The 26848-nt window shown below is 36.5% G+C and overlaps 1 protein-coding gene across 1 annotated transcript in view; it reads left to right on the forward strand.

Annotated features, from left to right (window-relative positions):
• Positions 1–26848, forward strand: part of LOC149744371 (dystrophin-like) — a 108782-nt gene that overhangs the window by 49000 nt on the left and 32934 nt on the right. The window contains exons 9-12 of the mRNA XM_089904646.1: positions 6252–6422; positions 12358–12540; positions 23620–23754; positions 25380–25529. Of these exons, the coding sequence (XP_089760772.1) occupies positions 6252–6422; positions 12358–12540; positions 23620–23754; positions 25380–25529 (639 nt within the window). The remainder of the gene's footprint in view (positions 1–6251; positions 6423–12357; positions 12541–23619; positions 23755–25379; positions 25530–26848) is intronic.

Consider the following 26848-nt stretch of genomic DNA (forward strand, 5'->3'; position numbering starts at 1 on the left):
ATACTTGGTACAGAAATAAAATGAATGAGTAATGCATGCATATGTACAAATATGATAAGCATTTTTCACTTTTGATTGTTAAGATTGACAAGTTTGGCTTCTTCAGTACGTCCTTTTCAATAAATGGATTAAGATTGGGAAATAGTTAAGAATAGCTCAGTAGAAAACATATAAAATAACTGTACATTCACATCTGAGTTCCTCATTTTTATATAGCAGAGTGTTTTATAGATATTAATTTCCAATTTTAAGATTAAATTACGGAAGAGAAAATATTACATACACACGTAGTGTACATCAAATACTTCTTGTTCAAAAGATGAAATTTTGACCTAATGCAATGACTGCTTTTCAGTACACTAATACCTTTTTTGAAGTTAATGAGAGGTTTCATTTTACGTGTATTAGAGGCAGTCAGTCTTTCGTTATTTCTAAGTAACCTTTGAAAGTTGAAAAGAAATCATGCCAAAAGGCAAAAACTAAATTTGAAAAAGAAAGGAATTTGGACAAGTAAAAGTCAAGGCAAGTCACCCAGCTAATACCATCACTGACAAATGCTCAACAGTTCTATTAACTCACAGATGAGATAGCCCTGGGTCAGCTAGCTTGCATTCTTCTCCTGCAGTAAGCTGGTTCTAGAAGGGATGTTCAGGAAAAAAATATTACTTAGAGAATAGATTTTATCATTGATGTTTTCCTGGAAGGCCAGTATGAAAGGTATTTGTTTGTTGAATGCTTTCAATGGATGAATAGAAAGGACAACACCAGTTTATTTAGAGCAAGGGAGAGGACAACAGCAAAAAAAGTTTTATGAGAAAATGGGCAGGAAATAAGTCATTAATTTTCTTTTAAGTCACAGTGAGGATTTACTATTCATATCAGGTACGATGGGAAGCTATTAGACCTTTAGGTATAGAAGTGGCATCATGTAAAGTGGTTGTTTAAAAGTTTGCTATATAGGGCTTCCCTGGTGGCGCAGTGGTTGAGAGTCCGCCTGCCGATGCAGGGGACACGGGTTCGTGACCCGGTCCGGGAGGATCCCACATGCCGCGGAGCGGCTGGGCCCGTGAGCCATGGCTGCTGGGCCTGCGCGTCCGGAGCCTGTGCTCCGCAACGGGAGAGGCCACAACAGTGAGAGGCCAGCGTACTGCAAAAAAAAAAACAAAACAAACAAACAAAAAAAGTTTGCTATATAATCCTGTATGAAGAATAGACCAAAGGGGCACAAGTGGAAGCATGTAGGAATCCCAGTTATCCAGGTAGGAAATAATACTGGCAAAGAACAGCCGGGGATGTTAGTGGAGATTGAGAGACATGAAGAAATTTGAAATGTATAATCCTCTTATGACGTCATGTTTGGTTAACTGTCCAAACCTCTCCCAATAATTTTCCAAGTTTTCCCATAGAGGTAGAGCTGGTTTGAACTCGTGTTGCTCTGTCTCATTACTGTTTATTGCTTTTATGTGTATTTTCCCATTATACAGTAATTAACATGAAGAGGGGCTGTGTCATTCTAGGCAAACTGGACCAAAGTGCTTGTGTGAGTCAAACTTTGTAGAAACTCTATCCTCCCTGGCCAACTTCAGCAAGCTTATCTCACTCAATGTGGTCACTCATTTTTCTTGTTTCTTCTAACCAGTTAGGCAAGTTCTTCCTTGTTATATTTTTCATCAGGTCTTTCACACTCACATCCACCCTTGATCATTATTCTTATCCTAAGTACACATTCGTTTCTTGATTTTATGTTTTATCAGACCCCATTAGAAATGGCAGTGCTTGCTGAAGGAGAATGCTTGCAGAAAGTCCAGGGTGACGGGGAGGGAGGGATAAGCATATTCAGAGTTTTCTGTTTTGAGCAACAGTGTTGGCTACTGTGCCTTTAAAGAAGGAAAGACTGCGAGCTAAGGGAGGAACCAAATTGACTAGCTTAATAGAATGATCAGTACTTCTATTTTGGTCATGTTTATTTTGGAGAAGTAGACAGTCAAAATACATCTGGAATTCAAGTGGGGTGCTTAAATTGAACGTATAAACTATGTACACAAAAATAAAGATAACATTTATGTAAGATAACTCCTATCTCGCAATGAAAAGAGTTGTCAGACCACTTCCCCAAAATATTTGGCCAAATTGGATAAAATAAAAACTCTGATGGATGGAGAAGACTTTTTTGTGGATGGAGAGGCAAACAATGTGTAAGAGCAACAGCTCTGGAACCAGATTGCCTGGGTTTAGATCTTGCCTTCACCATAAACTACTTGTGTGATCCTGGAAGAGTTGTTTAATCTCTCTGTGCTTCAGTTTCCCAGTCTTTACAATGTGATGATATTACTGCCTGCTTTATAAGAATTTTAAAATAATTAAATGAATTTGTGTTTGTAACGTGTACAGATCAGTATCCAGCACAGAATAACCACTTGTTAAATAAAATAAATGGATATGAAATAGACATAAACCTACATATATAAAATTATAAAGCATTTATAATTTCTAAATAAATAATGTATGATTATATATTTTAATTATTAGTGGCTATAAATTTATACTAGATAGTTATCAAGAAACACTGGATTTAGAAACCAGGTGGATGTCATTCTGGCACCTTGCAGATCATTGTCTTTCCAAGTCAATACATCTTTTGGGTGCAGTCATCCACAGACCCCTGGGTCACTCTGCCTCATTCCTTGAGTATTTTAACAGCTGACTCACTGTTACTCCTGTCATAATTCTTGGTGATTTCAGTATCTTCTTAGATGGTTCTTCTAGTTCCTGAGCCCTCGGTTCCTTGGTAACCGCTCCAGTGATTTTTGTCTTCCACCCTGCCTCAGCCACTCACTCCCAGCTTCATAACCTAGACATCACACCCCGCAGCCTCCAGCACACGCACAATACAACCACTGTGGAACCTGTATGGAGATTCCTCAAATAATTAAAAATAGAGCTGCCTTATGATCCAGCAATCCCACTTCTGGGTATATTTACAAAGGAAATGAAATCAGGATCTCAAAGAGATATCTGCACTCCCAAATTCATTGCAACATTATTCACAATAGCCAAGATAAGGAGACAACCTAAGCTTTGGTCAGGGATAAACAGATAAAGAAGATATGGCGCGCGCACACACACACACACACACACACAGTATTATTCAGCTGTGAGAAAGAAGAAAAGCTTGCAATTTGCAACAAGCTGGATGAAACTTGAGGGTATTATACTAGGTCAAATAAGTCAGAGAAAAACAAATGCTGTATGATCTCAGTTATATGTGGAATCTAAAAAAGCCAAACTCAAGAGAGTAGAATGGGGACTGCCAGGGCTTGCAGAGTGGCGGAAATGAAGAGATTCTGGTCAAGTGGTACAAACTTCTGGTTTATGATGAGGAAGTTCTTGGGATCTAATTTACAGTATGGTAACTACAGCTGACAGTTTTATATTCTATACTTGACAGTTGCTGGGACAGTAGATCTTTAATGTTTTCACGATAAAAAGAAAAATGGTAATTATGTGTGATGATGAAGGCATTGACTAATCCTATTGTGGTAATCATTTCACAATATATATGTGTACTTTAAACAGTGTTTTATGTCAATTGTATCTTAATAAAGGTGGGGGGAAAAGGAAGTAGAATGGGGAGGGGCAGTGCTGAATGTTAGATTTACAAATTCTAGAACAGGAAACATGAAGAACTTTCTATTTTATCAAGAGGTTGATGCAATATAATCTGAAACTGGCGGTCGATTGGTAAATTTAAGGCTAGAAGGTTGACATCACTAATGTGATAAAGGTGAGGGAGAAACTGTGACTTTAACCTCAATGTTTTCACAGAAACCCTTCTAAAATACGAAACCACAAAAAAAAATTCATCTCTCTCTGATCAGTTGTAGAGCTGTGGAATGTTAAATTTGGAAAAGACCTCGGAAATCTTCTGCTCCAATTGTTAGGTTAGTTAAGAAGTGGAGATAAAGAGAAATGAAGTGATGTTTCCAGGTTCACTTAGCTTGTTAGTGACTGAGTACAGGTATCCAGATTCCAAAGCTGGTGTTCTTTCCAGTGCACTCATGCTGTCACCTCAAAATGAATTCCTTTTCTTTTCTTTCTTTCCTTTTAAAATAATCACTCCTGATCCCTTTCTTCTGGTTTAGTTTTATAGCATGCAATATGTTTTTTACTACAAGTCTTTGCCTAAGTTCCGTTAGTCACTCTAATATTATTGTCACTTTGCCAACTACCTCAAAAGATTATAGCAGAGTATCTAAGTAGAAATTTAACAGCTTGTTTACTTGGGCTTATTATAGGCTCATTGACTATGCAAAATAATCTTTATACCTTAACTAGTGTAATTGTTAGATACATGCTTCTAGCTGTGTCAGAATGAAACATACATTTACATTTCAATAGATGAAGCACTACATTCTCCTAGGAGAGTAAAGAAATTAGTTTTAATTTAACTACATTAGGCTTAGGGTGGTTGTAAAGTGTAAGGAAAATTAATATGATGATGGTTCTGTACATATTTAGTATTTGGTAAAGTACCATGAAAACTTCATTATACTAAAAGTATGCCTTATATATTAAGGCTTTACAATTACAACTCTGTTATTTAAAAGATAGAACTCTACTTAATCCCAGAGAGAAGAATAACATCATTTGATTAGAGTTATTTTTTAATTAATTAATTAATTAATTTTTGACTGTGTTGGGTCTTCGTTGCTTCATGCGGGCTTTCGCTAGTTGCGGCGAGTGGGGGCTACTCTTCGTTGTGGTGTGCAGGCTTCCCATTGTGGTGGCTTCTCTTGTTGCGGAGCACTGGCTCTAGGCGTGTGGGCCTCAGTAGTTGTGGCATATGGGATCAGTAGTTGTGGCTCACAGGCTGTAGAGCGCAAGCTCAATAGTTGTGGCGCACAGGCTTAGTTGCTCCGCAGCATGTGGGATCTTCCCGGACCAGGGCTCGAACCTGTGTTCCCTGCATTGGCAGGCAGATTCCTAGCCACTGCACCACCAGGGAAGTCCCTAGAGTTATTTTTTAAGGTAAAAGAGAAGCACTATATATAATCATTCTAATACTGAATTGAGATTTTTCCCTCAGTGTGTTACAGCAGGGTACTTTATAACAAGCTATTAACATGCACGATTTTCTCTTAGGTATTTTAAGTTTTGCTATCTTTCTGGTTAATAAGTAATAAATTCTGTTATAAAGTTAGTATTTCAGAAATGTATGAGGCTTTACAAGGCACAAGTCTCCTGTCACACATGCTGTTTTTCAACTTGTTTTTTTAATTTAAAATTAAATACTGGATAACTTTCGCTTCAGTATAGATGTATTGGTGCTATGTGGTATCCTATTCTGTGTGTGTACATGTGTATCCCACTATTTATTTAACTAACTCTCCATGAAAGCACATTTGGGTTTGTTTCCAATATGTTGCTGTCTCCAAAGCTGAATTGAATAGTGTACATACAACTTTGTACACTTCGTTTTGTATGATTCATTCTTTAAAGTGGAAGAGTAGACTCAGATTTATGAACATTAAGAAATTTAATGCATTTTGCCAGTTTACTGTCTAAAAGGTTGTACTATGTCAGATGTTTCCCTCAACGGGTATAAAAACTTTTCTTTTCCCACATCCCTGCTCAAACTGGGCATTTTTGCTAGTTTTTTCCAGTCTCATATTTGAAAACATACTAATTTAATTTAATTTGCTGTTATTTAACTATAAATGATACTGAGCATCTTTTCACATATATATGGCTTCATTTTAATTTTATTTCTGTGAATTACATGACTATGTCTTTTATCCATTTTCTATTTTTTTCTTTTTTATGAGAGTTTTCTGTAGGTATATGATTATTAAGTTCCTAGGATATTTGAACTTGTAAAACAGCATCAAAGAGCACAAAGAATTTCTACTTCTATTGTGTGCAAATAAATTTACTCTTCCAACTGAAACAATGTTTTTCTTTATTCTCCATTTGCAGAAATGCATTACCATACACAATAGCTAAATTATGGTCTTAAGAGAATCTGTTCATTATGCCAAGTAAATGCCTATATCTCATTTTAACACTTAGGTGAAATTAAGTGTATCCAATTGCTATGACTTACTTTCCTCCTTCATGTAAGCTTTTTACTTCTTGCTTCATCTTTTGTATCTAAGCTTTCTATTATTTACAGATTTGTCAGTAATAATATAATGGTAATGTTTTGTGACTTTCAATATTCATGCTTTACTTCTTGGTTTGTTTTATGGAAGGTCTATGCCAGAAAGGAGGCCTTAAAGGGAGGTTTGGATAAAACTGTAAGCCTTCAGAAAGATTTATCAGAGATGCATGAATGGATGACACAAGCTGAAGAAGAATACCTAGAGAGAGATTTTGAATATAAAACCCCAGATGAATTACAGACAGCAGTTGAAGAGATGAAGGTAAAAGAAACCAAATAAAACACATTGTGATTCTGCACAGTCGGCTCTTTTCTTGGTTTGATAGTAGAGGTTGCTTTTTGATTGATTTAGCTTCAAGTTTGATATACATTGTGTAGAATGTTTAAACTTTTTATTTATTAAGCCTATGCATTGTGGTCACAACATAAATATTGACAATCACGGTTTGGAGCATTTTCCCCTTGAAATTATGTACTATTAAGAGATTGGAATCAGCTACTCACATTAGATGTTTCTAGCTGATGCAAATTCAAACTGGAAATATGTCAAAGTGTTATTGAAATGACAGTTGGAAATGTCAACAGGCTGTGTTAATTTGGTGGTTTAAAGGGTTTCTTAGAATTTGGGAGTACTAAATATTTTAGCTGATGGTCTTTAATATGGATAAAAGGACTGTGTTTACATGAACTTCTCTTGAAACGATAGGATAAAAAATACAACATTGATTTAGGACCAAGGAAACTGGTATGTAGAAAGGACTGGGAGGTGAAGCTTGGTAATTGGATCTACACAACTGCATTTCAGGATGGCCCCGGACAACTCAGTAGTCAGTGTAATCCTCTATTTTTTCATGTGTAAATCATCTCATTTTATAACTTGAAAGTATCAACTGAGGATTGAAACTTAAATGTAAGTAAATTGCCTAGCTCAGCGTGAGCACTCAATGATTTGCAGCTATAATGATGCTTATTATCTTCATGTACTAGCAATAACACATTTTTTAACCACATTAGCCTAGGTGAATTATTAATACATATTTGTTTGGTTTGAGGCCTCATGATGGAGCAGAATCATTTTGGAGCTAGACACTTGGGTTTAAAACCTGCTTTGGCCCCTTGCCAACTGTGTAAACTTGGGCAAGTTGCATAAACCCAGTGAGCTTTCATTCCCTCATTTGTGAACTGGATATCAAAATACCTGATGTTCAGAATTATTTGAAGGGTGAAACATAAAAGTCCTAATGTAGTACACAAAATAGATGCCCCAAACTAGTTAATTATTATTACCATTATTATTATCATTGTTGTGTGGTAAGAAATTAATTATATGCACTTTATTATATATTTTATATGATTATTCAATGAATATTGTAATTAATAGTAGAATGTGCCCACATGAAAACTCAGATGCTTAAATATCAAAGATATCATATGGCTTTAGTCACATGGAAATTAAAATTAAAACATATAAGGAAGACTATATTTGGATAAACAGTAATAGTGTCTTTGAGTATTAAAAACTACAGAATCATTCTAATCTAACAATACCATACATCATTCATTTATCAAGAAATATTGTATACTTACTGTCAAACACCCTTCTAGACACAGAATACAGTAGTGTGCAATACATAAAGGCTACCTGACTTCTTGGAATTTTCATTCTAGTTGGGGGGGAGGTAGGCAATGAATGGAGAAATTTAAAAATTCATTTGAGATCATGATGATTTCCCAAAAAAATAAACCAGGATTGTGAAATACATAATAACTAGAGTGCAGGTGGGAGTTGGAGGTGGTGAGATGCTGTTTTAGAAAGGGTTGATTTGTAGGGCATTTGTGAGGAATTATATTTAATCTGAGATATGAATCATAAGAAAAAGCCAACCTTAAAAATGTCTTATGGGGCACATTCCATTCTGAGGGAAGAGCTCCTGCAAAGACCCTAAGGCTAATTGGGAAGAGAAAGAGGCCCACCTGCCTGAAGAGAGTAAAACAGGATAAATGACCTGAGATGATTTGGAGGGGCTGAGTAGGTATCTGCTAACACAGGAGCTTTGTAGGATATGGAGGGATTTTCATTCTTAGTGAAATGAGAAAGCCATTGGAAGGACTATAATGATTTTAAGTTTGACTGTGGGGAGGTCCCCATTAAGGAAATTATATCATTATAGAATGTGAGAGCTGGAGGATACTTCGGAAGGAAACTAGTCTGCACTTCCTCTGTGCAGATCAGAAAACGGAAATTCCCAGATAGGTCAAATAATTTACTCATAGTCACAGGCTTTATTTGTGGTAGAATCAAGAATATATTTCCCTCTATCCCTATCCCATTCTAAGCTGTTCTAAGCTATGATATGCCATTCCATTCCATTCTGTGAAGCATGTGCCACCCCACTTGCCTTTCCTCGCACGTCTCAATTCCCTCATGGCTTTTCTCGCCATCTCTTCTAATGCTGCATAGCCACTGCTTCAGATCCCTAAGGAGATAATCAGCAGTCAGCTTGTGTTCAGCTGTTCTGTGTTTCCTTGTTCCTTTGTTTGGGTCTGGCCCTCTCCCCTCATTCCTTGAACACTGCTTATCTGGTAGCCACTCAGTCAGATCCCTTTTCCTTTTCCAGTACTGGAGAGTAGACTGTCTCAAATTTTTTTAAAAAGTTATACACAATCCCTGAAATGAGTGGCCCAACCAATCAGTTCACACTGATTTGCATGTTTAAATAACAGATTTAGCTACAAAACTGGTGCATATGGGGGTAATATTGAAAAGAGGAAAAGCTCAGGCAGCTTGTGTCCACAACAGCAAAGGGAGTTGGCATTTCTTGTGTTTTCTGTCTGCCAGTCAAGGTAATCTCTTTCAGTCTGTTTCCCTACTTAGAGGGTAGTGATAGTACCTTGTTCAGGCTTCCACCTGTGCTCCTGTTGAGAGCAAATTTTTCTTCATTGTCGGAAGAGACTCATAGACCTACTTCGTCATTTCTCCTTGATTTAGTCAGATAAAAAGTAGAGACTTTCTGTTTCTTTACTTTTCTCTCCTGTGTTTTACTTGAAAATGATAATGCTGCTTTTGACTTCTTTTTTCTCTGTAAACAAAACTTTTCTATTAACATAAAAGAGCCAAGGGGAGTGTTTCATTAGCAACATCTGATTGTTTTGAAGGTCTGAAGTGACTGTATGCTGAAATTTATATTAAACCCTTTAAAAAAACTCTGGAATTTCAGTTTTTGATGGTTTTCTTTCTTTCTTTTTAAAATTTTTACAATATGGTAACTCTAGTCCTAGTGTTTACTAGGAATTACATACATGTATTTGCTATTCTCATTCTGTGGGGGGGCAGGCTAGAATAATCCCAATGGAGGGAGGATCAGAATCACCTGGAAGACTGAGGTGGAGCCTGAGATTTTTCATTTCTAAAAAGTTTCCAGGTCATGCCAAGGAATAAGTTCCAAGGTGGTTCCAAGGAAGCACATTTTGACAACCACTGGTTCGAGGTATTGGCAATGGGAAGTGTCTGAGCTTATGATGGTTAGCTTCCTAGAAATATATGGAAAAAAAGCCACCACTTCTGATGAGGATTATGTCTAAACTATACCAGTCATTTAGTTTTCTACCTTTCCCTGCAGTGGAGAAATTGGCCATGATCTCCTTTTCTCTTACTATTCTTCTCTGAACCTTTCCCAATTACTAAGCCTGATTTTAAAAAAGAATTTATGAACGCCTAAACATCAGGGGGAAATGTTTCTTATTCTGCATTTTTGATCGTTTCATGGGTTGTTTATAATTTGCATAAAATGCAATTTCATTCACTGGATCCACTACATCATGTTCCTTCTTCATCTCACAGAGGATTTGAGATGGGCTTAACAGAAGCTATGTGAAAGACAAGATGTAACTCCCAGGATGATTTACTTAAACTCTCTGAACCTCGGTTCTCGGATGTGTAATATAGAGAAAACAAAACTTATTTCACAAGGTTTCGTTAAAGATCCAGTGAGGTAGTACATACGACATGTCTGTCATAGCACACAGTAGCACATACTAAGTGATTAATGTTTGTCAAAGTTGTTTTTAATGCTAAAGTTACACTGGCCAAAATATGGTTTGCATAGAAACAAATCCCATGCTCAGTGTGCCAAAAGACAGATTTATTTAAAGTTTTGAAATAAAATTTCAATCAATTAAAATCAGTGAAGGCAGTCATTTAATAGTCAAAACAACTTGCATTTGCCATCGTATTTTATACTTTTTAAGGCATTATGGGACTAAATCCAAAGGCATAGAGTGATTGTGTTGAAAATTAGAAAGGCATTCGATAGCTGACTTTGCCCATTTACTGCCCATATCCCCTTATTCTCACTACTATACTGCATATAGGCACAACTTCCACCTGCCAGAATCTGCATTTCTTTACCTGACAGCTTTCTGAGGCCACCGAATCCCACTTTTTCCACCTGAGTATGGCTTCACATACTAGGAAATTAACATTCCCCCAACAGGGTTCAACCAATGATGGGAGATGGTGTATAAATACCCCAGTGCCCTCACCCCTGAGTGGGATAAACCTGAGACCTGTGTTTCCCAGAGCTTCTTGGCAGGATTAAACTCCAGTCACCAACAGCAATTGCTGGGTTAATAAGTATACCCTTCTAATCTCCATTCTCTTTCCATTCCCCATCTCCCTACCACTGTTTCCTTCACATCGTGCATAAACTACTTATGCTGGAAAGCTCGTCTCAAGGTCGGCCTTCATAGTAACCCACAAACGAATAGCAACACTCCTGTAGTTGAACAAGTTGAGTTTATTACTTTTGGTAATGAGGGAGAATACACACCATGGGCAGCCATGGGTTATACGAGTAAGAGAGTATTCAAACCTGTTGTAGGATGTGGGTTTGTGTTAGATGATTTAAGGGAGGGTTTAAGGGCTTTGCTGTGGATTTCATTTTGACACCTAGTAGGAGTAACTCTGTGATTGGGTATCTTAATACATTTTTTCTGGAAGGAGAGAAGACTAGAGAGAGGCTGAAGATACGTAATAATTGATAAAGAAACAGCAGTGACTCATTAACAGGATGGGGAAATGTCTGATATTTTCTGGTTTGGACATTGTTTATGTTTTTGTCTATATTCTTACATGATTACGGAGTGGAATTTCTGTCATGATCTGCAGTGGTAACAAAGTAGCATGTCTGATATTGATGTTTTGTGAAACAGTTTATCTTCAACACAAGAATACCAAGGCATAGCTGTACTAGGCCAGCCCCCTCATGTCAGGAATTTCTCTTCTCTTTCTCTTACGCATTTTCAGTTTCTGAACACAGCTTTCTTTTAACAAAATATGTTACAAATATAGCATTAAGAAGACTTATTTCTGTGTTAATTATTCTTTGATTTAAATAATGAAATTTGTACTGATTTCAATATTCATCCGAGTAATTTATAACTGATTTCAATTCTAGACTATGAGATATTTTTGAACCTAGTTAGCATTGAAATATTTGTTTCTTGCTTATTTCATGTATGTGTGTGTATATATGTGTGTGTGTGTGTGTGTGTTTGTGTATTCTCCACAAATACACATCCACATACAGACTACTTTTCAAACTATTCTGATTAAAGGTCAGTTACATTCTGATTATAAAATTTTTCCTGCAAGTTTCCAACTGTCACTGAACTCAAATTTTTTTTTAATTTTATTTAATTTATTTATTTTTGGCTGTGTTGGGTCTTCATTGCTGCACGCGGGCTTTCTCTAGTTGCAGCGAGATGGGGGTAGTGGGGGCTACTCTTTGTTGTGGTGCGCGGGCTTCTCATTGCGGTGGCTTCTTTTGTTGCAGAGCACGGGCTCTAGGCACGCGGGTTTCAGTAGTTGTGCACAGGCTCAGTAGTTGTGGCGCGCAGGCTCAGTAGTTTTGGTGCATAGGCAGCTTAGTTGCTCCATGACATGTGGGATCTTCCCAGACCAGGGCTCGAACCCATGTCCCCTGCATTGGCAGGTGGATTCTTAACCACTGCGCCACCAGGGAAGTCCCGTCACTAAACTCAAATTTATGGAAGTGATTGCAGTCAGTATTGGATTTATTTTTATTAATCTCATTCTAACAGAAATGTTGCAAGGAAGAAAGAATATGATATATAGGAATGCATCTTGAAAGTAAAGTCATTGCCTTGCTATTAAGAGAGCATTGTTTATTTTTCAGAGAGCTAAAGAAGAGGCCCAGCAAAAAGAAGCAAAAGTGAAACTCCTCACTGAGTCTGTAAACAATGTCATAGCTCAAGCTCCAGCTGCAGCACAAGAGGCCTTAAAAAAGGAACTTGACACTCTGACCACCAACTACCAGTGGCTCTGCACCAGGCTGAATGGGAAGTGCAAGACTTTGGAAGTCAGTTGCTTTTCTTGATCTTTATCAATTACTATATGTCAACTTATGGTTATACGTGAAGCATAGTGATTAAGAACACAAACTCTGGTTTAAGATTACTTAGGCTCAAATTCTTCACTCAGGCACTTACAAGTTTGCAACTGTGGGCCATTTGCTTAACTTCTATAAACCTGTTTCCTATCTATAAAATGGACATAAAAATAATACTGATTTCATAGAGTGAGAAAATTAAATAAGCTATTCTATATAAAGTACTTAGCCTAGCACTCAGTACTTGTGAGCCACTCCCAGTCTGTTGTTGTTGTTATGATTATTATTATTATTAGGTCACAAAATCCCATGAATAAGTTTTCTCAAGATTTATAGAAACTGGTCTCTCTTTTTTCATATATTTGAATGTCCATAAAGTCATATAATTATCTTAGCAGGAAGGTATTCTGGGGAGAAAGTATATCTCATTATAATTCTCTTTAACAATTGCGGTGCCCTATAGAGTTCTTTACAAGACGTATTGTCTAACTAGCTTTTTTTTGGACATTTTACATTATATTAATTTATTATCATAAGTCCTGCCTTCTCTTTCCCATATGCTTTACTCCTTAGGTTATGATACTCTGAATATACTTGATAAGGAATTCAGATACCCCAAGTGATTACCATGTAATTGTATCAAAAGCAAACTGTGATTCTCCATGTGAAAATACTGTTTATTAGCAGTTCGTATCATGTCAGGGATGCCAAAGCTTTACCTACTACCAAATTCTGAAGCCGCCAGATACTGCACACCAATTGGGCTTTAAATTCAGCCAACTTCTCCTGCATAAACTGAGTCATCTTTGTTAATATAGTTGATAAAGGATTCAGGTGTCCCATTATTGTTGAAGAACATGATTGTTTAGGGAGCTTTTTATATTAAGTGTTTTATGTTTAGAGGTAGATAAAACTCAGACCAATAGAGTAGACCTTTAAAAAATATTAAAACTGTATCCTTCACCCTGTACCCAAGATTTCCAGTATTACAACTCCAAGTTTCTCCATTATCAATTCCAGTTCCTTCTTTATTTATCAGTCCCTGTTCATTTTTTATCCAATTCACTCCTCACACACTTGCCTAGTGCCTTCTGTATTCAAGGAACTTTTATAGTTGCTGAGAATATAAAGGAAAATCTCTTCAATTGGTGCTATGTCAGTACTACAGAAAGTAAAACAAAGAATGGGAAGAGATGACCCTGAAAGTTTCAAGGAAGTCACAACTGATTCAATATCATGTTATATGAGATAAGGACTTTTTATATCTAAGGAAGTGCTTTCTGATCATATTCAAATAAAACATTTAAATATTGTTTTCTTAGGTTCCTAATTTCTTTACATCATCATTATTCTTTGCTTTCTATTATTCATGTTGTTCACTTAAAAATATGCTACTCTGGAGAAATGTCTATTTAGGTCTTCTGCCCATTTTTGGATTGGGTTGTTTGTTCATGTACCACAGTGTTCATTGCAGCTCTATTTACAATAGCCAGGACGTGGAAGCAACCTAAGGGTCCATCGACAGATGAATGGATAAAGAAGATGTGGCACATATATGCAATGGAATTTTACTCAGCCATAAAAGAAAGGAAATTATTTGTAGTGAGGTGGATGGACCTAGAGTCTGTCATGCAGAGTGAAGTAAGTCAGAAAGAGAAAAACAAATACCATATGCTAACACACATATATGGAATCTAAAAAAAAAAAAAATGGTTCTGAAGAACCTAGGGGCAGGATAGGAATAAATATAGAGACGTAGAGAATGGACTTGAGGACATGGGGAGGGGGAAGGGTAAGCTGGGACGAAGTGAGAGAGTGTCATGGACATATATACACTACCAAACGTAAAATAGATAGCTAGTGGGAAGCAGCTGCATAGCACAGGAGATCAGCTCGATGCATTGTGACCACCTAGAGGGGTGGGATTGGGAGGGTGGGAGGGAGACACAAGAGGGAGGGGAATATGGGGATATATGTATACATATAGCTGATTCACTTTGTTATACAGCAGAAACTAACACAACACTGTAAAGCAATTATACTCCAATAAAGATGTTAAAAGAAATATGCTACTCCTCCAGAAATCTATTTTGGGGTATGTTTTCCAAAATTAATTAATTTTCATATTAATAACAAAATTTTCAAGATTTTTTATGAATTATCGTTCCATTTCTCATCTGTAATGACACTTCTAAACTTTCCTCTTCGTGTTAAAGTTATCAAGTTATTTAGTCTCTCTTTATTCCTTCTCCACTGGTTTGGAATATATATGCTATTTATTTTAATGGAACCCTTAATTACCTTAAATACTATCTTGCATACCTTAATCCACAAAGTCCACCAATGATAAATATTTCTACACACCTAACAATGATATAGCAGAACCACTAGAATCATTTAACTCTGAATTTATTTCCCATCTTCCATATTGTTGTTGCACCCTATTTCTTATCCCCCTAAATTAGTCAGTGCTATTGCCACTGTGTTGTTGAAATTATTATTAATATTTATTTAGATTTGCCATCACTATTTTACCAACTTCTGTGATGATTTTTGCTTTTCCGTACCCTTCTTTTGCTTCTGCTCTTTCATTGAGTGTGAATAGCAAGTGCTCTCAGACTTTGTATGACTGAAAATGCCTTTTTTTTTTCGCTCTCAGTGTTGAGGAATGGCCTAGCTGAGCATATAATTATGCTAGGGGAGTTATTTTTTTACAACACTGAAAAATGTTATTCTGTTTTCTTCTGCAATTTCTTGCTGTCAAGAAGTCTGCTGCCAAATTATCGTTTCTTTATAATTTTCTCAGGTACATTTCCATTTTCTCTTTGTCTTTGATGCTTTGCAGTTTCAGTCTATTTATCTATGTGTAATTTGCTTTCATTTGTACTTTGTCACCTGGTGTATTAATAAGAACAGAAAGATTCTTTCTTTCTTTGGTGGTCTCCAAAAAACTTTTCTGGAGGTTTTCTTTCTCCTAATCTCTCCATTCCTTCCTAGGGGAACCTTTATTAGATCTATGAAGAATCTCCCCATCCTGTATTCAGATTCTTGGCTTCTCTTTAATATTTTCTATATTTCTATCTCTCTCTTTTGGATTCTGGGTAATTTTCTAAAATCCGTCTTCCAGTTCTCAAGTTTTCTCTTCACCTGCCTAGTGCATAATTTATTCTTCGATATATAAATACATTCATCTCTGCATTCACATCTATCTATATGTGTGTGTGTTTGTATTTTTTCAAAGGCTGTATTTTCCATTTCTCAATGTTTTACTTAGTTGTTTTGCAAATTTGTCTCTTTTGCATAATCTTCTGCTTTTGTGTAATTCTGTTTTTTCCTTTAAACAATTTAAACTTTCGTAATATAGTTGGTTGAGAAATCTCAACTTCATGAGTAATAAGCATGAAACAGTTTTGGTTTTCCAGTAACTAAAACCAACCAGGTTAAACTCCATTTTCTGCCTATAGTTGGCTTTTTAATCAGTATTTCAGTCTGATCCTCTAAGTTTTCATTTACTTTTAGTTATTAAAAGTCTCATAAATTTTGCTTTTATTTTTTTAATTTTATTTTTGGCTGCGTACGGTATTTGTTTTTCTCTTTTTGCCTATGTTTGGTCTTCATTGCTGCGCTCGGGCTTTCTTTAGTTGCAGCGAGTGGGGGCTACTCTTCGTTGCAGTGCATGGGTTTCTCATTGCGGTGGCTTCTCTTGTTGCGGAGCATGGGCTCTAGGCATGCAGGCTCAGTAGTTGTGACTCGCAGGCTCTAGAGTGCAGGCTCAGTAGTTGTGGTGCACGGGCTTCATTGTTCCGTGGCATGTGGGACCTTCCTGGACCAGGGCTCGAACCCGTCTCTCCTGCATTGGCAGGCGGATTCTTAACCACTGTGCCACCAGGGAAGCCCTAAAAGTGTCATATAAATTTTGATCTCATACTTTATTAAAATCTTCCACCAGCTTAATCTTGTGGATTCAGTAATTTATACAGATGTGGGAGTGAGAAAAAAAGGTCTTACAGTCCTCTTCTCTCAATTTCTGGATAGTAATCTTCTAATTTTAGTATATGGGAAGATAAGGAAGGAAAAATACTCTTCATCTGATGTTCTTTCTTTGGCTGGCTGCGGTTGCTATTAACTTTTTTGTTAATACCCACACACATCTGTGATGATGAGCCTGTTATCGCCAGACTCTATAGTTTATCACTACTGATCTGGCTTGTTCTCTATAGGTTTGTTGTGGTCTGATGGAGAGCCCAGTTGGCCTTGTTCACATGGACTTTGAACCCTAGAAAAGATTTCCTAAGCATACATGATAACCTTGGAGTATTCAACAAGAATTTCAGGCTGACTCTTGCCAGTAGCCTTATACCACGTTGAAAATTAAACCTTTTTGTCTTACCCACTATATCTCAAATCAGCCTGTGGGCACTGGCAGATCCCATATTACGTAACTCTTAGGAATGAGAAACGTGAAATAGTTGTCCTTGATTCCTCTTTGGCCATACCAGCATCTCAGTAGGGAATGCATGTCAACCATTCCTTTCTGAATATACCCACCCACTTGAAGAGCATTGCTCTTTTAGATCCTGTAAAGAAAAGGGACCAAGGGACCAGATGAGTTTCCCCTAAACACCCTCATAAAAAGGTAAGAAAAAAGGATTGCCTAACTTTTCAAATTCTCCTCTCTTCATGTTCCCCCAGTGCCCTCCCCATTAGCCATCTCTCTTTAGATGAGGGCTTGTAGAAACATCTAGCAGAAGTTTTAGCAACATGGAATGTAGGGAACTTAGCCATTTTATTTCTTAAGTATGAATTCTGGTCGTTAGTCTCAAGAAAAGTAGATCCTACTGGCAACTTTTATCACCAGGCTCAACTTATTTATTATAAAATTTTTAAAACAATGTTCTGTTATCTCTGATCACAATGTATGGATTCTACCATTTGTTACAATTGTTGACTCCCTCTAATGGTAGTGAATTTTGTCACACGCTTGTAATTTTTTTGTTTGTGAGCTCATCTGTAGTAGGAATTATATTTTACTGGAAATCCCTTCTGTGCTAGGCTGTTGGAGGGTCCTTATGAGTCTTTTCTATTTGTCCCTACCAGAGTCTGAGAGATGTTATGTTCTATCCTCATGTGATATAAACTTAGGTTTCACTTCCTTATGGGTGGATCCTTATCTTCCAACCAGAATCCAAAGGATCCTCAGCTTCCTTGCTAATTCCTTATACTCCAGTGGATGGGGATTTTATAGTTCTTGTTTCCAGGAGAGGTGACACCCAGCTTTACACTTTTCCATCTCCCTGGAATGCATGAGACCAATGCCTCTTTTCCCATCCCAAATTAGTTTTGAATACCCCAGCTTTTATGTTCTGATATGCCAGTACTTTGTTAAGCTTGGTTTCCCAACCTTTAGTGCACTTAACTTCCCCTTTTATTTCTGCCACCTGAAGATTTTTCATACTTGTTTCATAAATCAGCTGTAAATTTAAAAGGTTTTTTAAAAATATTTTATCTAGCATTTTAATATGACTGGATCAGGTTGGGGGAAGGGTTTACCACATCAGCTCCATTTTGAATGGAAGTTTCCTTTTTCATTTGTACTTTCTTCAAAGCCACTTTGAATTTGGTGATTTCAAGGTAATTTTAAGTTCCAAACTGTTAACAGTTATTCTAAATGGCTTTTAGCTCCAATTCAGGCTGCAAGACTATATTTTATTTTGCAAAGGTGACCTGTAAAGCCAGTACATTCAGACTCTCCAGCTGTGTCCTTCAGATGCATTGAGGACACAAGAGGCCATCCATCCTGATGGTTAAATCAGCAAGGTAGTTCATTATCTCAATCTGCACCAAAGTTAATAAGACACATTACCAATCGCATCTCCTTATCTTCAAAGCTCTAAAGTACCCTCGGGTATTAGGTGGGATATTTATATTTTCCCACTGGGATCTTTGCCCAGAAGGAAGACAGCCTGTAGTCCAGCAGGAGTTGGAAATGACCCAGATTTAAGATTTCTATCACTTTTTAAAGCAAAATACTTAATTTCACTTTCTGTAATAAACTGTACATAAAATACTAAGCAAGAATTGGTAGGCTAGCAAGGCAGGTTAGACTGATACTTGTCATCAGTTAGAGAGAGAATGTTCTCCATCATTTGCAAGGGCTATGAGCAAAGGTGAAAATATGGGGAATCTGATAGAATTTTTAGTTTCTCCTAAAATAAAACTTCCTTCCTAGGCTTCATTTTTGGTTGTGGGGGAGGGGTTGCAGGTGGTAGTGACTGCACTGCTATATCTATAAATTTGCCCAATAGTTCCAATCTCCAAGCTAATAGAAAATGACTCTTTTAATATTCTTATCCTCTAATGTATCTTCCTACTTTTTCCCAGCAGACATAACCCTAATCCAGAAAATTGTCTTTATTATTTCTCTGCTTAAAAAGAAAAAAATTATCATACGCATGTGGATGCCTAAACAATATACTGCTCAACTTTGCTCGTTTTGAGGGTTGTAGAAAGTGATAACCTATAATATATTGTTTTCTGGGGCTAGCTCTTTTTGTTCAACATTTTTGTGTCTGGGCCTCATCCATATGGTTCTCTTTGGTGAAGTTTTCATTTTTGCTTCTGTATTCTCTGTGTAAATATGATACAGTGTATTTGTACATTTTCTTGCCACTGGACATTTAGGTTAGTTTCCTTCTTTTTTTATTTTGGTTATTACAAAAAGTACTGAAATGAACATTCTTGTAACTCTCTTTGTTGCCCATCCAAACCAGTTTCTCTGAGGATGTGTATGGAAAAGTGGAGTTGCTGGGTTGTTAGGTATGTGAATATTCACCTTACTGGGAATGACATTGTTTTCCAAAATGATCATTCTAATATACACACCTATCAGCAATAAATACAAATTTGTGTTAATGCGTATCTTCTCTCACACTTGGAATTGTCAAACTTCTCATTTGTGTCAGTCAACGTGTTAAATATCTCACTGTAATCCTGACATACATTCTCCTGGTTACTAATGAGTCTGAACATATTTGTGAATGTTTATCACATGTATCTTTTTCTTTCAAATACTGGTTCAGGATTTTGTTTCATTTTTCTATTAGGTTATATGTTCATCTTTTAACTGATTCAGTGTGCCTTTCATATTCATCTATTTCCAGTTTTGCAGTTGTTTTCTTCAAGTTTGAGGCTGTTTTTCAATTTCTTGTGTTCTTTGATGAGTAGGTTTTAATTCTCATGTAATTAAATTTATTTACCTCTTTCTTATGGTCACTTTTTACAAAATGTCTTATTTTAGATATTCTTCCCCATCCCAAGGTCAAAAAAAGTCTCTTCTATATTCTTCTGGTAGCAGTCTTAATATTGTGCTTTTTCATATATGAGTACTTTTGAATATTAATTAGTTTTTACAGTGTATATCAAAAGCCATTGAAAAATAAAAATATCCTCAAAATAGTTCATATTCATATTTCTAATAACATACCACAAGGAAATAATTTAAAATACAGAAAAATTCATATTCATGATGATGGCCACCAGAAAGATACAATAGCAAATAAAACTAAGGAAACCAAACTATAGCTACTTAAATGAAACCTTAGAATTTTATTAAAAAATATATCTTCCTATTAATATGGGAAAAAATATAGGATATAATGTTTATTAAAAAGAGCTATAGTTAAATCCATACTTTACTTTTAACTATCTAGTTATTTATATATGATAAAATTTAGAGGAGGTCACCGAAAGTGGTAATAGTTGATGTGTTGGGATGTTAGGTTTATACGTGCAGTTTTATATATGCTTTTATTTTTTTCCATTTCCCAGACTGTAATGTTTTTTTTGGTTTTTTTTACATCTTTATTGGAGTATAATTGCTTTACAATGGTGTGTTAGTTTCTGCTTTATAACAAAGTGAATCAGTTATACATATACATATGTTCCCATATCTCTTCCCTCTTGCGTCTCCCTCCCTGCCACCCTCCCATCCCACCCCTCTAGGTGGTCACAAAGCACCGAGCTGATCTCCCTGTGCTCTGCGGCTGCTTCCCACTAGCTATCTATTTTACGTTTAGTAGTGTATATATGTCCATGCCACTCTCTTGCTTTGTCCCAGCTTACCCTTCCCCCTCCCCATATCCTCAAGTCCATTCTCTAGTAGGTATGCGTCTTTATTCCTGTCTTACCCCTAGGTTCTTCATGACATTTTTTCCCCTAAATTCCATACATATGTGTTAGCATACGGTATTTGTCTTTCTCTTTCTGACTTACTTCACTCTGTATGACAGACTCTACGTCCATCCACCTGATTACAAACAGCTCAATTTCGTTTCTTTTTATGGCTGAGTAACATTCCATTGTACATATGTGCCGCATCTTCTTTATCCATTCATCTGATGATGGACACTTAGGTTGTTTCCATCTCCGGGCTATTGTAAATAGAGCTGCAATGAACATTTTGGTACATGACTTTTTGAATTATGGTTTTCTCAGGGTATATGCCCAGTAGTGGGATTGCTGGGTCGTATGGTAGTTCTATTTGTAGTTTTTTAAGGAACCTCCGTACTCTTCTCCATAGTGGCTGTACCAATTCACATTCCCAGCAGCAGTGCAAGAGTGTTCCCTTTTCTCCACACCCTCCCCAGCATTTTTTGTTTCTAGATTTTTTGATGATGGCCATTCGGACTGGTGTGAGATGATATCTCATTGTAGTTTTGATTTGCATTTCTCTAATGATTAATGATGTTGAGCATTGTTTCATGTGTTTGTTGGCAGTCTGTATATCTTCTTTGGAGAAATGTCTGTTTAGGACTTCTGCCTAGTTTTGGATTGGATTGTTTGTTCTTTTGTTATTGAACTGCATGAGCTGCTTATAAATTTTGGAGATTAATCCTTTGTCAGTTGCTTCATTTGCAAATATTTTCTCCCATTCTGAGGGTTGTCTTTTGGTCTTGTTTATGGTTTCCTTTTCTGTGCAAAAGCTTTTAAGTTTCATTAGGTCCCATTTGTTTATTTTTGTTTTTATTTCCATTTCTCTAGGAGGTGCGTCAAAAAGGATCTTGCTATGATTTATGTCATAGAGTGTTCTGCCTATGTTTTCCTCTAAGGGTTTGACAGTTTCTGGCCTTACATTTAGCTCTTTAATCCATTTTGAGCTTATTTTTGTGTATGGTGTTAGGGAGTGATCTAATCTCATACTTTTACATGTACCTGTCCAGTTTTCCCAGCACCACTTACTGAAGAGGCTGGCCTCTCTCCACTGTATATTCCTGCCTCCTTTATCAAAGATAAGGTGACCATATGTGCGTGGGTTTATCCCTGGGCTTTCTATCCTGTTCCATTGATCTATCTTTCTGTTTTTGTTCCAGTACCATACTATCTTGATTACTGTAGCTTTGTAGTATAGTCTGAAGTCAGGGAGCCTGATTCCTCCAGCTCCGTTTTTCTTTCTGAAGATTGCTTTGGCTATTCGGGGTCTTTTGTGTTTCCACGCAAATTGTGCAATTTTTTGTTTTAGTTCTGTGAAAAATGCCAGTGGTAGTTTGATAGGGATTGCGTTGAATCTGTAGATTGCTTTGGGTAGTAGAGTCATTTTCACAATGTTGATTCTTCCAATCCAAGAACATGGTATATCTCTCTATCTATTTGTATCATCTTTAATTTCTTTCATCAGTGTCTTATACTTTTCTGCATACAGGTCTTTTGTCTCCTTAGGTAGGTTTATTCCTAGATATTTTATTCTTTTTGTTGCAGTGGTAAATGGGAGTGTTTTCTTGATTTCATTTTCAGATTTTTCATCATTAATGTCTAGGAATGCAAGAGATTTCTGTGCATTAATTTTGTATCGTGCTACTTTACCAAATTCATTGATTAGCTCTAGTAGTTTTCTGGTAGCATCTTTAGGATTCTCCATGTATAGTATCATGTCATCTGCAAACAGTGACACCTTACTTATTCTTTTCCGACTTGGATTCCTTTTTTTTTTTTTTTTTTGCGGTACACGGGCCTCTCACTGCTGTGGCCTCTCCCGCTGCAGAGGAACAGGCTCTGGACGCGCAGGCCTAGCGGCCATGGCTCACAGGCCCAGCCGCTCCGCGGCATGTGGGATCTTCCCAGACCAGGGCACAAACCCGTGTCCCCTGCATCGGCAGTCGGACTCTCAACCACTGCGCCACCAGGGAAGCCCTTGGATTCCTTTTATTTCCTTTTCTTCTCTGACTGCTGTGGTTAAAACTTCAAAACCTATGTTGAATCAGAGTGGTGAGAGTGGGCAACCTTGTCTTGTTCCTGATCTTAGTGGAAATGCTTTCAGTTTTTCACCATTGAGGACGATGTTGGCTGTGGGTTTGTCATATATGGCCTTTATTATGTTGAGGAAAGTTCCCTCTATGCCTACTTTCTGCAGGGCTTTTATCATAAATGGGTGTTGAATTTTTTCAAAAGCTTTCACTGCATCTATTGAGATGATCATATGGTTTTTCTCCTTCAGTTTGTTAATGTGGTGTATCACGTTGATTGATTTGCATATACTGAAGAATCATTGAATTCCTGGAATAAACCCCACTTGATCATGGTGTATGATCCTTTTAATGTGCTGTTGGATTCTGTTTGCTAGTATTTTGTTGAGGATTTTTGCATTTATGTTCATCAGTGATATTGGCCTGTAGTTTTCTTTCTTTGTGACATCCTTGTCTGGTTTTGGTATCAAGGTGATGGTGGCCTCGTAGAATGAGTTTGGGAGTGTTCCTCTCTCTGCTATATTTTGGAAGAGTTTGAGAAGGACCAGACTGTAATGTTGATGAATTATTTTTTATTTAAAAAAGTAAATCACTGAGTCTTGAATTTATTCATGTAATAAAATAGTTTGTTAATGGTTTGTAATTATGGACATATTAGATACTCAAAATGACTAGTTGCATTTTCAATGATCTACAAAGAAAAGGTAAAAAATATGTTTTATTTTTAGAAGTTTTAAAAATGGAAATGGCAAAATCGCACACTCACTGTTCTATCAAAATATTTCATTTGTGATATACATTTCTTTCACAGGAAGTTTGGGCGTGTTGGCATGAGTTATTGTCATACTTGGAGAAGGCAAACAAGTGGCTAAATGAAGTAGAATTTAAACTTAAGGCCACTGAAAATATTCCTGGTGGAGCTGAGGAAATCTCTGAGGTGCTAGATGTAAGTTGTGAATTAATATAATTGTGATAATTTATATGCATTATTGAAAGATGTCAAGAATCAAATAGAAAATAAATTCAAAGAAAACCAGGCAGAGTGTATAGTTGCTATTCCTTCCCCAGCACCAGCACTTGGGATGAAACATTTGATTCCTCTCTGAACCTTCCAGTGTTAAGGTTTTAAAGAGAATTTAAATAACCTCTTAGAGAGGACATATGCCTTTTGCTATATCACTATGTTCTATGTTTACATTTTTCTTTACCTGCTTAGATCTACTACAGACCTGCAAAGACAGTTTGAATGCACAGTTTTGCTCCATTGGAGTAGAGATAAACAGGATGATAATGTAAAACATTATTTCCAGTTTAAAAGCTACCTTCACTGAGTTGGAACATATTTTTAATTATTTAAAATCATAAATTTATACCTTACAGAATGTTTCAAGGTATTAAATAGGCATGCTTTGATATTGTAAATGTATCTTTAAAATGTTCATACATTTTAGTACATAGAGAATTTTAGTACATTTTCAAGTTTTATTTTGGAGATCTTTAAAAAGTAAAATTTAAAGGAGTTTGCATGTATAAGCTTTGATTTATGTGAATTTCTGACAATCATTTATGTCCTATGCATTTTATTGTACTTTTGGATAATCCTTTATATGTAATGAATATGTAGTTTTAGCCTATGTATTATGTGTAGAGCCACTTGTAGTGCAGACCCTTTGTAAATCTGCTACAATAAGGTACATAAATTAATCAAAATGTGAAGAAAATGTGAAATGTTTTTGAGTGAATAGAATTGGGATCCTGGGACATTGCAGCAGAAACCTGGGCATGATTATATCCAACTTCCGTACTTTTACAAGAGAATTGTAAAACTTGAAGAGGTATCAAAGAGCAATGAGAGAGGCCTCAAATAGACTATAATTATGTCCCTGTCCTATTCAGAGATGTTCAGTGACCAAACATTCGTTGTCTAACAGTGTGAAGCATCTTCCAAAAAAGATGAAACAAACTTGCAAAGTTATACCGCATGAGTAAAAGGGTCATGGCCAGAACAAAGGATGTGATCATGCACTTATCCTACTAAATGAACAGATTGAAGGACCTCATCCTTGTTTTTATTGTCTCCCAGTCCAAATATGGCTACTTTACCTGTAAGCCGTATATGTGTGAAAAAGTGTGAAGACCAGAGGGATTTCTTCTAAAGTACTGTGACTTTTTTTTTTCATGTGAGAAGGGAAACTCTGCTCTTGAATTTCTACCTATGTACATTGTCAGAATCATGTCACTTGGCCATCACTAGCTATAAGAGAAGTTGGGAAATTGAGTGTCTTACCTTCCAGGTTTTATAGTAGAGAGCCTCAGAGAAGAAGGTGGCCGTGAATCATTTTTTATGTACCCCATTCCATAGTTCTGCCACAAGCCCATGAAGATTGACATGGAGCAACATCATAGTTTTGAAATAACAATGATCTTTCATGTTTTGTTATCCCAATTAAATATTGCTTTAAGTTGCTTATAACTTAATTATATGTGAATCAGAAGATACTGAACATTTTGGGTTAGTTCAATGGATTTAGAAAAAGAAGTGAAATAGTAATTATTGCAAATGTATTTCAGTCACTTGAAAATTTGATGCAACATTCAGAGGATAACCCAAATCAGATTCGCATATTGGCACAGACCCTAACAGATGGCGGAGTCATGGATGAACTGATCAATGAGGAACTCGAGACATTTAATTCTCGTTGGAGAGAACTACATGAAGAGGTATGACAAGAAGAGTGAAAAAAATCTCTTTAAACTAATTTGCATGAAGACTAGCAAATACCTTTATGCCTCTCAGTCAAAATGAGGAATAATTTAAATATTAGCTCAGCTTCCAGGTTGTAGAAACTTTCAAGTTCTAGACATAGATGAAATATTTATATGTGTATCATATCATTTTATCTTACTAAAACTTTATAAAGTATGGGTTGTAATAGGAAACCTGAGACAGACCAAGTACAGTAACTCGCTCAAATCTTCACATGAGTAAATAGTTAATCTGGTGTTCAAAATCGGGTCTTATCTGACCACAGTTCTTTTCCATATGCAAGATTAACTAATATGTGTAGGTATCGTCACCTCTCTCTCTCTCTTTCTCTGTTCAAACATGTACACACATGTTTGTTATGGTCATATATAATCTGTTAATAATACATGTGATTTTATTAGTGCCCAAGATATTGGATATTGTTTATTGTTCCCAGATAATATGAGTTTGTATTTACATATAACAGAGGGGTTTTCATATTTAAAAATTAATACATATGGTGTGAATTTTTCAAATCAAAATTGAAAAAATTAAGATATTTTTCTGAATCAAACAATATTTTGCATACACTCTCCTAAATCAAGAATGGATTATTTGTCAAGAAGGAAAAAAAATTCATAATGAGGTTTACTTCGTATCTGATTGCTAAGTGCATCTATAACATGTGAGACACTGAAGGTTTGGTAATAAGTCAGAAAAAGTATCTGTACTTCACTACTTATAGTCATTGATTAGTTAAGCAAAAAATTATTCATTTCTTAGTGTGTTCCAGGACATGGAAACAAATAATATCCTTATAAGATGCAAAATGTTGGGTTAAAAGTTACGACAGAGGATTAGAGAACATAGAAAAGGACACAGACTTGTGTGGGTCAGCAGTGAAAGGTATTTGGGGTAGCTTTCCTAGAGAAGATTTGTTGTAAACTACATTTTTAAATTAGAGTAGGAGACAGCCAAATGGGCAAGAGTAAGAGGGTGATTCCAGGCAGGCAGCCACCAGCAGCTACAGAAAATTGGAAGTATTTGGTTTTGCTAAAACACAGAATGCAAATGGGAGTCTGGTTGAAGGTGAGCCTGAACAAATAAGCATGAGTGAGATTGCTAAGGGAGATCTATGCTTCACAAAAAGCCTGCTGTAGAGCCATGCACTTAGGGAACCACTGAAGGGTTTAACTTATAAGGGGAAAGGAGAAGAGAGGTGCCACCATCAGATTACGTTACCTCTGTGGAGACTGGACAGTGGGGTGGGGGGTCTAAGAGACAGGGAGACTGC

This window comes from Delphinapterus leucas, chromosome X (genome assembly GCF_059928025.1).
Source record: "Delphinapterus leucas isolate spDelLeu-1000000601 "Yukka" chromosome X, BTC_Dleu_Yukka2, whole genome shotgun sequence".
Lineage (NCBI taxonomy): Eukaryota > Metazoa > Chordata > Mammalia > Artiodactyla > Monodontidae > Delphinapterus > Delphinapterus leucas.